The 17,528-nt window shown below is 33.7% G+C and overlaps 1 protein-coding gene across 4 annotated transcripts in view; it reads right to left on the bottom strand.

Annotated features, from left to right (window-relative positions):
• The window catches only part of Dzip3 (DAZ interacting zinc finger protein 3), a 67,690-nt gene that overhangs the window by 34,571 nt on the left and 15,591 nt on the right, over positions 1-17,528 (bottom strand). For all 4 annotated transcript variants that reach the window (XM_028755581.1, XM_028755585.1, XM_028755584.1 and 1 more), the window contains 8 exons: positions 16,758-16,874; positions 15,036-15,116; positions 13,732-13,856; positions 10,109-10,223; positions 6,955-7,074; positions 5,422-5,523; positions 4,016-4,108; positions 3,252-3,304 (listed from right to left, as the gene is read on the bottom strand). In XM_028755581.1, the coding sequence (XP_028611414.1) occupies positions 3,252-3,304; positions 4,016-4,108; positions 5,422-5,523; positions 6,955-7,074; positions 10,109-10,223; positions 13,732-13,856; positions 15,036-15,116; positions 16,758-16,874 (806 nt within the window). The remainder of the gene's footprint in view (positions 1-3,251; positions 3,305-4,015; positions 4,109-5,421; positions 5,524-6,954; positions 7,075-10,108; positions 10,224-13,731; positions 13,857-15,035; positions 15,117-16,757; positions 16,875-17,528) is intronic.

Genomic DNA, 17,528 nt, shown 5'->3' with positions numbered 1-17,528 from the left:
ATGAGAAGACCAAACCTAAGGATAATAGGTATAGATGAGAATGAAGATTCCCAACTTAAAGGGCCAGTAAATATCTTCAACAAAATTATTGAGGAAAACTTCCCTAACCTAAAGAACAAGATGCCCATAAACATACAAGAAGCCTACAGAACACCAAATAGACTAGACCAGAAAAGAAATACCTCCCGTCACATAATAATCAAAACATCAGATGCACAAAACAAAGAAAAAATACTAAAAGCAGTAAGGGAAAAAGGTCAAGTAACATATAAAGGCAGACCTATAAGAATTACACCAGACTTCTCACCAGAGACCATAAAAGCCAGAAGAGCCTGGACTGACATCATACAGACCCTAAGAGAACACAATTGCCAGCCCAGATTACTATACCCAGCAAAACTCTCAATCACTATAGATGGTGAAACCAAGATATTCTATGACAAAACCAAATTTGCACAGTATCTTCTCACAAACCCAGCACTTCAAAGGATAATTGATGGAAAATGCCAACACAAGGAGGGAAACTCAACCTAGAAAAAGCAAGGAAGTAATCTTACAACAACCCCAAAAGAAGATAACTATACAAACATAATTCTACCTCTAATAACAAAAATAACAGGAAGCCACAATCATTTTTCCTTATTATCTCTTAACATCAATGGTCTCAATTCCCCAATAAAAAGACGCAGACTATCAGACTGGATACACAAACAAGACCCAGAATTTTGCTGCATACAAGAAACGCACCTCAGTGACAGACACTACCTCAGAATGAAAGGGTGGAAAACAAGTTTCCAAGCTAATGGTCCCAAGAAACAAGCTGGAGTAGCCATTCTAATATCAAATAAAATCGACTTTCATCCAAAATTAATCAAAAAAGATAAGGAAGGACAACTTCATACTCATCAAAGGAAAAATCTACCAAGGTGAGCTCTCAATTCTGAACATCTATGCTCCAAATGCAAGGGCACCTACATACATAAAAGAAACTTTACTAAAGCTCAAAACACACATTGCACCTCACACAATAATAGTGGGGGATTTCAACACCCCACTCTCAGCAATGGACAGGTCATGGAAACAGAAATTAAACCGAGACACTTTGACATTAACAGAAGTTATGAACCAAATGGACTTAACAGACATTTATAGAACATTTCATCCTAAAACAAAAGAATATACCTTTTTCTCAGCACCTCATGGTACCTTCTCCAAAATAGACCATATAATTGGTCACAAAACAGGCCTCTACAGATTCAAAAAGACTGAAATAATCCCTTGCATCTTATCAGATCACCATGGACTAAGACTGGTCTTTAATAATGACGAAACCAATGGAAAACCCACGTGCACATGGAAACTGAGCAACTCTCTACTCAATGATGACTTGGTCAAGGAAGAAATAAAGAAAGAAATTAAAGACTTTTTAGAATTCAATGAAAATGAGGACACATCATACCAAAACTTGTGGGACTCCATGAAGTCAGTGCTAAGAGGAAAACTCATAGCTCTAAGTGCCTACAAAAAGAAACTGGAAAGAGCACACACTAACAAGTTGACTGCACAATTAAAAGCTCTAGAACAAAAAGAAGCAAACACACCCAGGAGGAGTAGAAGGCAGGAAATAATCAAACTCAGGGCTGAAATAAACCAAATAGAAACAGAAAGGACAATACAAAAATATCAACAAAACCAGGAGCTGGTTCTTTTAGAAAATCAACAAGATAGATAAACCGTTAGCCAGATTAACTAGAGGGCACAGAGACAGTATCCAAATTAATAAAATCAAAACTGAAAAGGAAGACATAACAACAGAAACTGAAGAAATTCAAAAAATCATCAGATCCTACTACAGAGGCCTATACTCAACAAAACTGGAAAACCTGGATGAAATGGACAATTTCCTAGACAGATACCAGGTACCAAAGTTAAACCAGGAGCAGATAAACCATCTAAATAGTCCCATAACCCCTCAGGAAATAACAGCAGTCATTAAAAGTCTCCCCACTACAAAAAGCCCAGGACCAGATGGTTTTAGTGCTGAATTCTATCAGACCTTCAAGGAAGACCTAATACCAATTCTCTTCAAACTATTCCACAAAATAGAAACAGAAGGAACACTACAAAGCTACAAAGGAGAGACTTGTTAAGAAGCTGTTTTAGAATGGCCATATAATGGAAAGCATCCTACAGATTCAATGAGTTACCTACTATTTAATACTCTTTACAGAACTTGAGAAAAGAATCATAAAATTCACATAGAATTCATAAAGAAGACCCTAAAATAGACAAAAAAATTCTAAGTAGAAAGAAGAATGTTGAGGATTTAGCAATACCTGATTTCTAATTATACTAAATAGGCAAAGAAAAAAAAAACATGGTACTGACAAAATAGACATATAGATTAATGAAATATAGCATAAAAACCACAAATAAACCATGGTAGCTATACCCGCAAATGTTCAAAAACATATGGTAAAGAAAAACCAGGTTCACAAACACATCTATCTACAGCTCAAGGGGATCCAACACCTGTTCTGAACTCAGTACAAATGCACTCAGACACATAAACACTTATACAGACGATAGTGTATACATATAATTTAAAAATAAAAAAGTAAATCTTAACAATAAAAGGAAAACTGGACACCTACAAGAATGAAACTAAGTCTGTATCTATCACCTACACCAAAAATCAATTTAATATGGATCGTGTATGTGTGTGTGTCTGTGCACGCGCGCACGTGTGTAAGAAAAGGAGAAGGGATGGGTTAGAAGACCTTTTTATATTACAGCTTCTAATTTCAATAGCAATATTATGAGCCTCTGTAAATGTCTTGCTTAACATATACATCAGTATTATTCAGCAACATGCTTTTCTCACCCAAGAACTAGATAGATTTTAAATTTAAGACAAGCTTTGAGGCCTACATGATTTTGAAAAATGAAGTTTTTATACTGTAATAATAAACTTATGTTATTTTAGGAAAAATATATTTGTATTCAGGAAATGATTATATAGTTATTGGTAACCATAGGGTTTTTGTTTTGTTTTAAACTGTAAATGTCCACAGTAGGACTAGAGAGGAGCAAATGAGAACTCACTGTGATACTTTTTCATACTCTTAAATAAGTAGGTGCTGTAAAATTGGGAGAACACAAGAGCAGCAACTCACACAGCTCAGCCTGTGTGAGCAACACATTCATCCTCAGAAGAAAAAAATTAACAGACTGTTTTATTTCAAGCTTACCTTGCTCCTAAGCTTTCAATGGTTATATATTCATCCTTTCTCACCACTTCAAACTGTAAATGATGGAGAGAAAAAGTCTTAAAATAGTTCAATTTTCAAAATTCTTTTAAGTTCGTAGCTTCCACAGTTACAAAAAGATAATTAGAATAAAACCACACAGAGTATAAACCACATGACACAATTAAAATCTACGCAATATAAAACAACGCTCAAATAACAAACTATAATAAGTGCAGCCAATTTTACATAATTCTTATGACTTGAATGCCAATGTTAAAATATAGAAGCATAAGTCAATAGATAGCATAGTAAATAATAAAAGTAGGATTCATTTATTGTCTTAATTTTATTTGATTTACCTTACACTAAAAATGTGAGATATTCTATTACTTAAAACTACAATGAATACTATGTTTTATTTAACATATTTATTTAACTTTTTTTATTTAAGATATGCAACAGGTATTAGAAAGCCATTCATAGACTAAATAGGTTCCAGGTCTGGAGCTACAGGTCAGCAGGAGGTGCACTCTGAGCATGCACACGGCCCTTCAGTTAATTCCAGGGCCACCAAAAGAGAAAAAATAAGATTCAAAATGGCTAAAGTTATTTTTAATTTAAGATGGCAAAAAAAGCAGTTAAATTATCACACTTTATCATTCTTGGTCTATAATACATTACTCAACTGTAGTTCACTGACAATATATTTATCCGTTTATATTCTTACATTTTCTATACAGAACACAGGCAAGAAAAAAACTCACCAAAATTTTGACAATTCCAGGCACATCACACTGTAGCATCCTGACCATGTCACCTGGACATCCTTCTTTCAAACATTTTTGCCCACTAAAACTCTAAAATTATTCATAGAAAAACAATAATCATCAGTACTATACAAATCTGAGCCACTGAAAGAATGAAGCAGATAATGTCACATGACGAACTGAAAGATGGGAAGAGCCAGTTACAGAGAGGCTGCTCAGAGCATTTATTATCCATGTGTGTGTATGTTGTAACAATCAGTTACAGACAGGTTGCTGAGATCATTTTATATCAATGTGTATTTATGTTACAACACTTTAATTATGTAGACTTCAAACTCTTTTTAGGTTTTTTTTCTTTGTTTGTTTTGTTTTTGTTTTTCGAGACAGGGTTTCTCTGTATAGCCCTGGCTGTCCTGGAACGCTCTCTGTAGACCAGGCTGGCCTCGAACTCAGAAATCTGCCTGCCTCTGCCTCCCAAGTGCTGGGATTAAAGGCGTGCGCCACCACCGCCCGGCCGACTTCAAACTCTTTTAAGGAGCCATGTTACAACCTAAAGTGTACATGGTTTACTGTTGAAAGAAACTTAAAGAAACATGTACTGACTGAGCACAGAGAGTACTGAATTTCTATAAGCTAGTTAAGGATTCTAGAGAAAGGGGAAGAATAAAAACAGGGAGTTGTCTGGTTCTGATTCTGTGATTTCCTCTGGTTAACTTTCTTGTATTTCCTATACTTCTCTGTCGAATACTGAAGAATATCAATTGCTCCATGAACCACATAATCTAAAAAGTATTTATCTATCACTTAAAAGGAGTTGCAATGCCTTATGTTTTACTTTTAAAGTATGACATGCCAGTTTAATTGTCTTGTCTGTTCTTACTAACATACACAAACCCTATACTTAGCTATCATTTTACAGCTTAGAAATATTAATCATAGCAAGTTACCAGTCTAATGTAATAAAACTAGTAAGTGGCTCAAGCTAGACTTGATCCCAAATCCTCAACCCCATACCCAGTTTTCTTCTTATTGTATCATAACTGTTTAAGGAGTTTTCCTTGTTTTCATAATGTAAAACTGATAGAACTTAAAAGTTATAAAGCAAATAGGATCACAAAATGAATAATTAATATAGAATAGGACTCTGAATCTCACTTTAATGTTAGTGGTAAGCACTCATTTTATCATGACTATCATAGCTAAATAGAAATAATTCCATATCTGAACACTAAATTTTCTTATTTTCAATCTTTAAAATAAAACTTATGCTTAAACTGAGGGTGACAAGAAGTTAATCACCAGAGAACTGAGAATGAAAGGAGGGGAATGGATTGGCGGCGAGTGAGCGGGAAGAAGAGCACAGAGCAAAAGGGAAGAAGGCATGGAGAGAGACAGTGTAATACCTGATCACTTTCTCCTGGGTACTTTAAGTTCTTGAACTTTTTCCAACAAATTTTATGGAAGTAAACACAGCAACCTTTACTGCACATTAGCTGAAAAAATCCCTTGGGGAGAAAAATAGAAATAAAGTTCAGATAAACAAAGAAACAACTTTTCTTATTTGTTAATTTATAGAGTATTCTTTTTACAATTCTGTTTTACACAACATTCAGAATTTGGTAGCAAAGTCCATAGAAACCAAATGAACTTCTGATATTGTAGAATTACTAAAATTAGAAAAATAAGATCACAAAGCCAAAACTGCTCACATTCCTACCTTTACTTTTTTCCTCAACCAAAGACTCACAATGAGAGCGGTCATTTAGTTTGTAACATGAGCCCTGAGAATTGCCCACTTCTTAGTATATATGTCACTATTCTCAATTTCTACCATTTCTCACTATAAAGTAGAAATTATAATCTTAGTTTTTAAGGACTTCATAGACAAGCACTGCATATACATCAGTCTTGGCCCCCTTCTCTTTTCCAAATTTATCTATTACTTATTACTATACATACATATGTATTTGTATGTATATATGTACATACATATGCATATACACACCTGTATATACAAACTACTGGTTCCATTCAGTGCTGCAAGTCTATGCTTGTGCCCTAGCCTAACTACCTTAGGACTGGATAATCTATGCTAGAGTTTGGAAGAAAATAATCCTTCCTTTTTCAGCAAGCATTGATTTCAAGTAGCTCTTCATCTTAGGATGGGGCTATGTGGAATTTTCCATTTGTACTGGCAGATCAACTGTTGTTCATTAAGCCAGTTGTGTTTAGGCAACCATACATTAAGATTTCAAGGACGGATTTTCCCTTTCAAGTCTATGGGACACTACAGAACAGCAAGAGTTCTGGGCTTCAGGTTCTTACAAACTTTCCACCTCCTTTTCTGTAATTTTACCCAAAGGAGAACTAACTATTGCCATTTTCTAACTGCATGACCAATGTAATATCTAACTGTAGTCTTAAATTTTTGTCTTTATTCCCACAGACAGTATAGCTCTCAGTCCTCATCAGAAAAAGTCCTCTGTTTTCTTTGTAACAGAGATTATTTCAGAAATGCACAACTCATCAAAATATAGATAATAGATTATTTTACTGTATGAATAAAGGGCAAATAGTCATAACTTCAGAGGAAGATGAGTATTACAAAACCAACCTATTCTACTGAATCATAGATTGTAATTGGTATTGTGAATGGATATTCTCAGAGACAATTTATTTCTTAACTATATTATCATTATAATTAAAGTAAACACTGCTCTTTTTTTTCCCCCAGTGCTGGGACAAAATCCAGGAACCTACACTTTCCTCAGTAGAGTAGAGTAGAGATCTGTCCACAAAGCCACATACTACACCCTATGTAGTATTTTGATATAATAATAATAAAAAACAATTTTAACTATTTAATTTTATAAAACTTAAAATGAATAATTAGTTGTCAATAATGTCAACAATAAAATGGTTAATAACTATGTTACCTTATAGTTGGTGTTCTTTAAGATGTCAGCTTCACAAGAACGCTCACAATCAAGATAACTGCAAATGGTCTCTTTCAGTATGTTACTTTCAGTTGTTTTGATAAAATTATTGAGACTATCCTAGAATTTAAAAATGCACATTCTTGTGAAATAGCTATAATGAATTAAGTCAGTAACACATCCAAAATTTACTTTAAGTCAGATATATAGAGATCCCATTATACATACGTGTGTGTTTCTGTATAAATAGTAACGAGAAATATTTTACCCTTTTCAAAGTATATAAATAGAAAAGCCGTAAATTGAAAAGAATGGATTCCTTACAGCGATTAAGTAAGCACATGTATATTTGAAACTATATTTCTTTTAATTATTTTAACCCACAATCTATTCCTATGAAGAACTGTATGCATTTGTGTTTGTCTATCTATCTATCTATCTATCTATCTATCTATCTATCTATCTATCTCAATTAAAAATGGAGCTAAGCAAGATACATTGACAGTGGAACCATTAGGGTAGTGTAATATGACAATGATATAGTAGGCAGAAGTATCATACAGAATTATTTCTACAATGTCAAGTACTGCCTGGCATACAATTTCTCATTTCAAAGTAACAAAATGTAAGCAAAGAACATAATCTTATCTGAGTTAGATAAAGGGCCTTAATGCTTTTTAGAGAAACAATCTTATAAGATATCAAATGGTATTATTAGTAATATACTAAGAGTATATATACTGTACTTTATATAAATAACCTTTACAGGTTATTTAATGAGCAGCAGTATTACATATATAAAGATAAATTTACCAAAATATGACTGAAGATGTAACAGTAACAAAAACAATAACAAGACCACTATAAAAGCAGTAATATTAGTGAAATAGTCCAATAAGTAAAGAGTATAGGCAATAAGCACCTAAGAAATTAAAAACTGAGAATTTATCTTGAAAAACTCTTAGAAAATGGAAAAAGTAAAACAGGTTACATGTAAAAGGTTAAAAATTAGAATAATATCAGATTTCTTTTAAATGAGATTAAAGGATGGAAAATAACAGAAAAAAATTACTAATGTGTCTCCCTGATACATATGTCTGTTTGTCTGGACACCATGTGTTGGTAGTGTCCATGGAGGACAGAAGTGGACACTGGATCCCCTGGGACTGAAGTTACAGACAGTTCTGAGCTGCTGTATTGGTTCTGGGAATTGAATCTGGATCATCTAGGTGAAGAACCAGTGCTCTTAACCCCTGTGCCATCTCTCCTTGATCCAGTAGAAATTTTTGATAAAGAAAAGTTAATTTCAACGTACAATTCTATTTGTAAATAATACATAAATAAACTTCACAAAACACATTATTTTGATAACTGAAAGATCTCAAAAAGTTACACCAACCAAAAAAGAGAGAAAACATACAATAAGTAAAACCTCAGTTCTAATATATAAGTTTTTTACACAAAGAAAGATAAAAGAAGAAAAAAGAGTGAGGCCAATTTAATAAAAGGCAGGCAAGATGGGAGAACTGTGTGCATGTGTGCCCAGGTGGACGTCCATGTTAGCTTTAAGGAGATGTTATATACATAAAGGAGCTCTCTGGTCCTGCACCTGTTATACATACTGAAATGGCTACACACACACACACACACACACACACACACACACACATACACACATTTAAATACTAGTACAGTTTTGTGTAGGTAAGCGGGTATGGGGCTGGGAAGGGGTGTCTAGAGACCAGGAATTACAGTTACAGATAATGAAAGAAAAGTGAATTTTTACTTCTTTAAATTTTTCAATAAATTGCTTCTACTAAAGTCTTTGCATAAAACAAAATTTTACTGAAAACTCTGAATATAAGGAAAATATTTGAAAGGAAGAGAAAAACAGTAGAAATTTAAAAAAAAACTGAGAATGGTTTAGATAGGAACAAAGTTTAAAATTACAAAAATAAACAAAATGATTATTTACTAAGTCAGTTAAAAGTTCCACTGATGTTGACAGTGGCACAAGGTCATCAGCAGAGTCTACTGGTTACTTGAAAGGCTTTTCCATTGTGATAGAACGTTTATAAAATTTGTCCTTTCAGTTCTGACGATCGATGACGCCTAACTGACTCTCAACTTCTTTCTATGTAATATGCCTCTTTCAGGGATGTTATTAGCTTTAAAGTCAGCTAAAATGTAATTATTCAGAAAGGTTTAAAGTAAAACTTTGGGAAATGAATTGCTCTTGGAACATCTACCAAGAGAAACATGTAGCTATTTTCACTTTGAACAATAGAACTCATGGTTTTGAACAAAAATTGCCTGAAAAGTAACAATACTCAGAAGTTTTGTGGAAATAGAAGCTCTCATATTTTATAATCAATATACACTTGTCCAAAGAGGAAGTATAGAAATACATAACAACTTTGTAAGCCTATGAGTGCTGGCTTCTTGATTACCGTTTAATGTTATTCTAATGAAATGATATGAGAAATATACAAAGATCATTTTATATAAGAATGGAAAACTGAGTTTAGGTTAAACTATATATACAATAATAAATGACTAAGTATATTAAAACAAGGTACTAGCAAACACAAAGCAAAATTCAGTATAGGATGACCTAGCTACTAAACATTGAATACACATTTCAAATTTAAACATAAATGCATGTGCCATTATATCAATTTTAATAAATATACAGGGAATGATATACATATGTATATGCACATATGTATAGAAAGACAAGATAAAAATGGTTTCTCCATTGGGATAAAAAGAAATAAATTTTCTTTTTAAATAAAAGGGTAAGTATTCTAAGCAAAGTATTTAGTATTTTGTAAATTAAGCTAAAAATAAAATAATGCCAAATATAATTTAAAAACAAGCTCACTATTACATGTGGGTTTAAAAAAGGAAAGTATTCAGCTTGTTCAGCTAAGTCTTCTTAGAAGTTGAAAATGATGACAGTGCTTCTTCTATTTGTCTGACTGTACTCACACTCTGCATCAGGTAATGAAAATAAGGTTTTTGTACACAAATAACTAATTGCAAATAAAGGAATGTACTTTCTTTAGAATATTATTAGATACTTGATTTTAAGGTTACTTGTTAAAGATGATTCTCATTAGTCACAGGTGGCAAACTATTCTTAGATTCTTACTTTGAAGGTTGTAGGTAAATCTTCATCATCTGTAGGATCTACTTCATACCAACTATCATCTGTATCTCCTATTTCTTGTAAGCTTTTGTAAAATTCTAGTAGTGCTCCATTATATCTGCAAGGAAGTTTAAAGTGAGGTTAGTTTGAACTAGAATTTGGTACTATACAGTTTATGAATGAAGAAACAAGAAACCCAAGGAAGGTGGTGATAACCTCTGGCATGCTGTAGAAATACAAATACTAGGACTCTCACCTGTGGTAGACTGGGATGAAATACAGGTAGAAGGGGAGGCACTAGGTTATGTAGTAGCTCAAGCTTGAACAGTATGGGGACCATGGTAATTAAAGGGGTTGTAGAGTTGGTTGGCTTTTGTTAACTGTCTTGGAGGCCTTGAAGAAAGAGAATGACAGGTATAGGTCAGCCAACTATTAATTTAGCATGCACTTTGAAAGCCATAAGGCCTCTAAGGCAGCATTTAAATTGATTCTCATCTCCTATACTCAATCTGTGCTGAAAATAAGGGCCAAATTTAATTATAAAATAGAACAAACTGTAAATGAGAACAAATGCACAGCCCTGGCAGGCTATTATCAACTCAGGACAGCCCTGAGTTGTAGTACTCAGTAGTAGTAATAAAAGCTAGAGGGGTAGTATGCTATGGTAAATTTAAAGCATTCTAACAGCATATTATGCCAAATGTAAGGCCAGAATTTTATGATTAAAAAGTAAAACAATTGTAATGGAACCTCAGGCCCAGCCTCAATGGGACTATTTGCTAAAATCAGGGTTCTGATAAGTAGACAGAGATCTGAAATGAATGTGCTCAGAAATCACAATTTGACAAGGAAGGATTTTGTTTCCTTGCTAGAGGACAATGGCCTCTCTTAGAGATCATGAAAAATTGTCATCAGAGATTCACATCCCAAAAGAAGATGACCATCTTCTTCAGATCGTTCTCTCTCTCCACTTACTGCCCTTGGTCCCATGACATCTAGGGTCAGGCATAATGGCTCAAGACAGAAAACAAAGCCTAAGTTTAGGAAGAAGAAAGCCATATTCACCTAGAAAATGCACACTATAACTGACATGAAAGAAGAAACGTGGGAGTAAATCCTAAGGCCGTGAAACCAAGATACAAATACAAGGCTAGATGAGGAAAGGACAATGATATAGACAACTCACAGAGACATCAACATTCACTATTCTCGCAGGGACACTTGAAGCCAATCCTAACATGCTTCCAAAATTTGATACAATTATGGCCAACAATAAAAGAAGTACAAAGCATGGCTGCTATGTAGAAACACAGAACCTATCACTTATAGGGAGTGAATAAATCCCTGAGTGAGTGAATTCCTGAGTGAATTTGGTCACAGCCCTGTCAAAGATCCCACAGACACAGGTTGAGAAGGATGACAAAACCTTCTTTAGAGGACCAAGTGTGATTCCTGACAATTGTGTACAGAAAATATACAACAAAACTTTTTGCCTCTGGGCATTTATAGCCTAAAGATTGCTTCCCTCCAGAAACTGTTCTTACTTAGGGTAAACTTGCCCCTTCATCCAGTTGTACGCTATAAACCATGTTACTGATTATCTGAATGTAATGACCCTGCCTCCTTGTTCAGCTCTATGTAATAATCCTGCCTGTTTGTTCAACTCTAGATAATAAATGTGCTGAACTTTCAGGGAACTGTGGTTTCTCTAAGTAGGAGCCCAAACCACCTGGTCCCAGTTTATGTCCATGTGTTTGTCTTTTTTATTCCCTTGCTGCCCCAGGTAGGTGTGTTCCTGGAGTTGGGCAGGACATGCCAATCACTAGGCAATGTTCCTGGAAGAGACACTGATGAATGCTGCAGGAAATACAAAGGGCATCAATGACTTGGATAAGGTCAATGATGTCCTCTAGAGTTAAGGGAACCACCACAGTCATGCTCCTACTACTCAAGCTTTCACAATCTACTACTTCTGTTATTTAACCAATATTTACTTTTGTTTATTTCTAATTTATTCCAAGATTAGTTGTATAAATATTATTTTTGGTAAGTTGATTTATGTAATCTAGAGTCAATACTATAACCCAAATCTCTGTAACCTACCATTTACAAAGACAAACTACACTTGATTGAGTCATTAGTGAAATTCAGAAAAAAACAACTTAAAAATAAAAAGTAATGATTTTGTCATTAAATGGCTTTTTAGTGTTAATGATCTAGAGAATAGATTCTTTTCAACTCTAATCAAGGCAGAAGAAAAACTAGTTTGCCTTTCTGAGGGAAGGTAACAATATACACTCTTTGTGTTGATTTGGATTATGGTAACTATCTGACACTGTCAGAAAATCACCTTTCCATTTTGATCTTTACATTCCACAAAGCATCAGGCTGACCTTGGTACACTGAGGAAGGATGTTATTCTAACCAGACCCAGTGAACAGGAAGTGGGAAGTCCCTGATTCCCTAGTACAAGAGTCATACTAGAGGATAGGAACTAAACCCTAAATGGAATAAAAACTTCCTTCTACATGGTAATTTTAGGCATGCAGTCATTCCTCCCACCTGCAATCCTTTCGCAGTAGTCTTTTATATCTCAGCCCATAATTTTATCCTCAGACATTTGTTAATTTTCTAAACCGTTTTGGAATACCAATAAAAAACTTGGATTATTCACTATACTTTCCTCTATGGCTCTTCAGCATGTTTTATTCTTCATTAAGTGAGTATTTTCAATAATTATTATATTAAAATCTATATCCTTCACAATACTTTTAGTTCTGAGGACAACTGTCTTACTTTGCAAATTATTATATTCCTGGGATCCAGCACAAAAATCCTTGGACTACAATAGATGCTTAAGATAAATATAACAAATGACTGATGCTACAAAAGCTACAAATATTCAGAGGAAGTGAACAGAGACTTTCCATAGGTTATTCTGTATAATTTTACCTTCCTAAAATATATAACATTCAGTATTCTCACAGCCACTACTTGGACCTTTCAGCTTGCTTGTTTTCATCTGTCTTTAAGTTCTTAGGAAAAAGTCTAACTTTATGGTTGAGACTGACCTTCAACTCATGATCCCACTACCTCTGCCTCTGTACTACTGGGACTACAGGTTTGTGTAACCATGTCCAACTATCTTCCAATTCAGCCCACTTATGCTTAAAAATCTCAGTGGTGAGAATGTCAGTAACCACAATCATCATTTATCATGTACTGTATTACCAGGCACTATTATTCGCCCTATAAATATTTTATGTATATTTTTGTGATACAGATACTAATTTTTGTTCCAGTTTAGATATTAGAAAATCAGGCTTAGCAAAACTGTTTCTTATGGTAAATGGTAGAAAAATGTATTTAAATCCAGGTCTGTCAGATTCTAAAGCCCACATTACTAATGTCAATGCTGGGCTGCTTCAGACTGCCATGGCCTGTTAAGGTCCACACTTAATATTTCCAAGTGCTTGGTTAACCACCAGAAATTAGAAAGAAGAAAGGAACACCACAAGACCACAATGTTATGATCAAACATGTTTGATGTTTCTGTGCAAAGCTGATTCCCACGTTAAATAACTGAAAGGTATAAATGAAGATATACCTATAAATAAAATGCTTACCTCTTCTGAGCACATCGAAGTAAACCACGTCCAAAATAAACTAAACACATAAAGTTTTCACACATCTCACTTTCTTGGATCACCATCTTCATCACCAGAAATTTATTTTCAGCTTCTATGCAGTCCTGTAGTGGGAAAATGGGATTGGCTGTGTGAAAACTAGTTTTATTTTTTCCTTTAAAATAGATACTAATTCCCAAACTAGAAAATTTAGGACACATTAAGAAAAGAATGATGATCTAGTTATATGGTCATGTATTAATATTCATAATCTTAACATCTCTAAAAATGACTATAAAGATGAGGTACTAAGTACTTAACATCATTCAAAAAAACCCAAAATCTTTAAATCTAGATTTTTAACCATTTCAATAGAAAGTGTAACAATTTTGGGATAGAAAAATGACAAAAAATTGTCAACCAAAGAGAATCATGTCTGACAACTATAAGAATGTAATTATCATATTTTTAAAAACATCTGATCACTGCATAATCTTCCTAGTTTTTTCAAAGAGGAAAACAGGCAACTCATTGACCATAGGTATAGTTTCTTCTTAGGGGTAAAACACAATATAGACTTGTAATTTAAAACAAAAATCAATTCTAAGATGCTTCAGTTTTGTGTGTTTGTGAGCACATGTATGTGTGTATATGTGTGTGTTAAAAAAGTATCAAGGCTACAAAAATTTACATAAGACAATGAAAAATTAAAACTGTAAGATCTTTAGTTAATTTCCAGATTATATTCATATGGTTTCACTTTAATTTGACAAAAAACAAAACAAAACAAACAAAAAACAAAACTCTGAGCTCAGCAGTGTTGTTGAAGCATGTCTTTAACCTCAACACTAGGGAGGCAGAGGCAGGTGGATAAAGCCAGACTGGTCTACAGCGAGAGTTCCAGGAAAGCCAAGGTTACTCAGAAAATCCCTGTCATGAAAAGCCAAAAAAACTAACAAACAAAAAATACTGAGGTAAAATTTGTATTTCACTAGAGTAAGATTAGAAAAAAAGATTAACCTTCATTTGAAATAGATTAATATGTATTATTAAGAATATAAATAAGCATTTAAAAGATAAAAATAGTCTTAGAAAAGAAAGTTTAAGTATAAGCTAATATTGTTTACTCTTTATTTTTAATAACAACATAAATCTTCAACATAATTATTTATAGAAATAAGATAGAAAAGTTATAGGAAACCTTCAATTCCAGAATTTGTAGTTTTCAGCCAACATTATCAATTGCTGCAATGAAACCAAGGTATATAAAAAGATTTATAAGGTAAGTAATACATGCTACATACCTCTTTCTTTGCTCTTTCAGTGAGTGCCACTCCATACAAAAACAGTAATGTCAAGTAATAACCAACATTAATTTGTTGTGCCTGCAAAAATATGTCAATTGGTTATTTACACCAAGCTACTATTCAGTTTAACAGAATTAAATGAAAATCCTAGAATTATTTAATAATTATAAAAAATGGTAAAAAATTAAAAAATAAAAAATGTGAAAATTTTCATTTTATTATCCATCATTTGCTAATAACCACCAAGAAGCATTCCATTTTTATTTGATAAAACTATCTGCAATAAAAGCACATTTAATCAAAAGTCATAATATTTAGCTTTTCAAAAATAAGCATCTTCACTTTAATTATCTAAAATTCTGGTTATCAAAAACCCTTATAGGGTAACAAATCAAAGTCCTGTGTCAAGAATGAGTTACCTCTTTGCATGTTGCTAACCAATGAATTCCTGTAGACACTCAAGAATTATAGGCTACTGCCATTGCTACTGGTTATTTTTCAGAACTTTACAGTATTGCTGAAGACACCATATAGTTGAGTGACAGAGCATAGTATTGACCTAGAACCTTCATCTCCACTGGCCAGCTTTCACAGTGCTGGGAGTGTTATGCACACACTGGAGGAGAAAAGTAATCATCAGTGCTTCCTAGCTGTCAACTCTAAGAGCTAGAATAATGTCTGGCCTGCCAACACATATCCACTGGTATAATTTGGCATGAACATCTCGTGAGTAATCAACAAGTTTCCAATTGTATTTAAGTCCTGCTCCACAAGATAATAACCACTTATGGCACTACTGTCAGGCCAAGAACTTGTGGCCAGACAGTCACAGGCCCTCATTCCTTTATGCTCCTAAATGGACATAGTATTAAGCTGACTCCTAAGGATACATCATTATAATAATAAATCAATGTATTTCTCTACTTTCATCAGAGAAACTTCTATTTGCAGTAGACAGTAATTAGCATGAAGATCTACAATTGGCCAAAGTGCTAAGAATAAGAGACTATGGAATGTTCAGCCCTAAATGGGACATCTATTTTACATCCCTTCTCCTAAGACTCAACGATCTTTGTGAGCAGAGCAGAAAGATTATAAGAAATGGAGGTAGTGGATGGATAAAAGGAAATAGTGTTCTGCAGATACAGAAGAGTAGTGTCATAGAAGACGCCAGTAAGTAGGGGAAAGGAGGGGGATTAAGAATGTTTTTGTCTTTTAAATGATAAATGTACATATATTCACAATTTACAATATTTGAACTACATATCTATTGCAGGATGCAATAGATATGTAATTATATGTAATAAATATGTAAATATTTTGTGGTAAAAATGTAGTCTATTTTCAATCTTAAAAATGTAATACATGGCTATTGACTAGTATCATAATAAGGTTTACTAGCTCTCTTGAACATTTTTTCTCCCATTTAACTGAAATTTCGTGTTGTTTGTTCAATATCTCTCAAGTCTTCCCTTCCACCCTTCTCTGATGACCATCATTCTATTCTGTCAACATTTTTGGACTCCTTATGTAGCTGTTTTTCTGTGTCTAAAAGACTTTCTGAAGTTTATGACTGTTTGTAAACTGGAATTTCCAGTCCCACTAGTTGAAGTGTCTTATAATCTAAGAAAAACAGAAATATGCACATGCTGCTCTTCTCTCAATAAAGAAGATGTTACAGAAGCCCATGATTTCAAACGTTCAATGCAAAATACTCACAGTATAATTAGAAGCTTGAATGTTTCTAAGTGCTGTTTCTAGTTGTGTTATCAAAAAATGTAATGTTAAAGCAGGAACAACTTCTTCCCCAGTCTGGCTACTAGTTATAACTTCCCTCTGTGAAGAATAATTGAAATGATAATTTTTGTAAATTAGGATTTCTAAATACATAAAACAAAAAGAAAAATGTATAAACCCTGTTGAAGACAAAGATTTTTTAATTACCTTAGTAATATATATTATTTACATATTTGTTTATTAAGCTTATTGTTAACCAATCTAATTAGTCTCTTCAGTAGGTATTTTCTTAACACAACATAAAACACACACACACACACCACACACACATTTTAGAAAAAGTATGGATCACACTTTCTTCTACTTCCTCCCATTTTCTAGCACACACACAATGTCTGAGATGCTAGGTAGAGCTTCCAGCAGCTTTGCATCTAGAGAAACAGCTTTGCATGGCTGAGACAGAAAAGGGGGCCAAGGTTAGCACCCTATTCTTTTGGTTGTACTTCTGGTATGGACAGAAGTCAACAGGCTCTGTTGTCTGTGTCTATTTTCTATCAGCAATCTAACATTGCTAACTATAAAATCAAAATATACAGCCAGGCATGGATTGCATATCTTTAACTACAACATGTGGAAAGTTGAGGCAGGAAAATCTCTGGGAGTTGAAAGACAGTCTTGTCTACAAAGGGAGTTGCAGGACAGCTGGAACTAAATAGTAAGATCTTGTCTTAATAACAAAACAAAACACCCCCC

This window comes from Grammomys surdaster, unplaced genomic scaffold (genome assembly GCF_004785775.1).
Source record: "Grammomys surdaster isolate TR1022 unplaced genomic scaffold, NIH_TR_1.0 126066, whole genome shotgun sequence".
Lineage (NCBI taxonomy): Eukaryota > Metazoa > Chordata > Mammalia > Rodentia > Muridae > Grammomys > Grammomys surdaster.
Note: the sequence above shows the minus strand (reverse complement) of the source record. Positions and strands in the feature narration are given on the sequence as shown.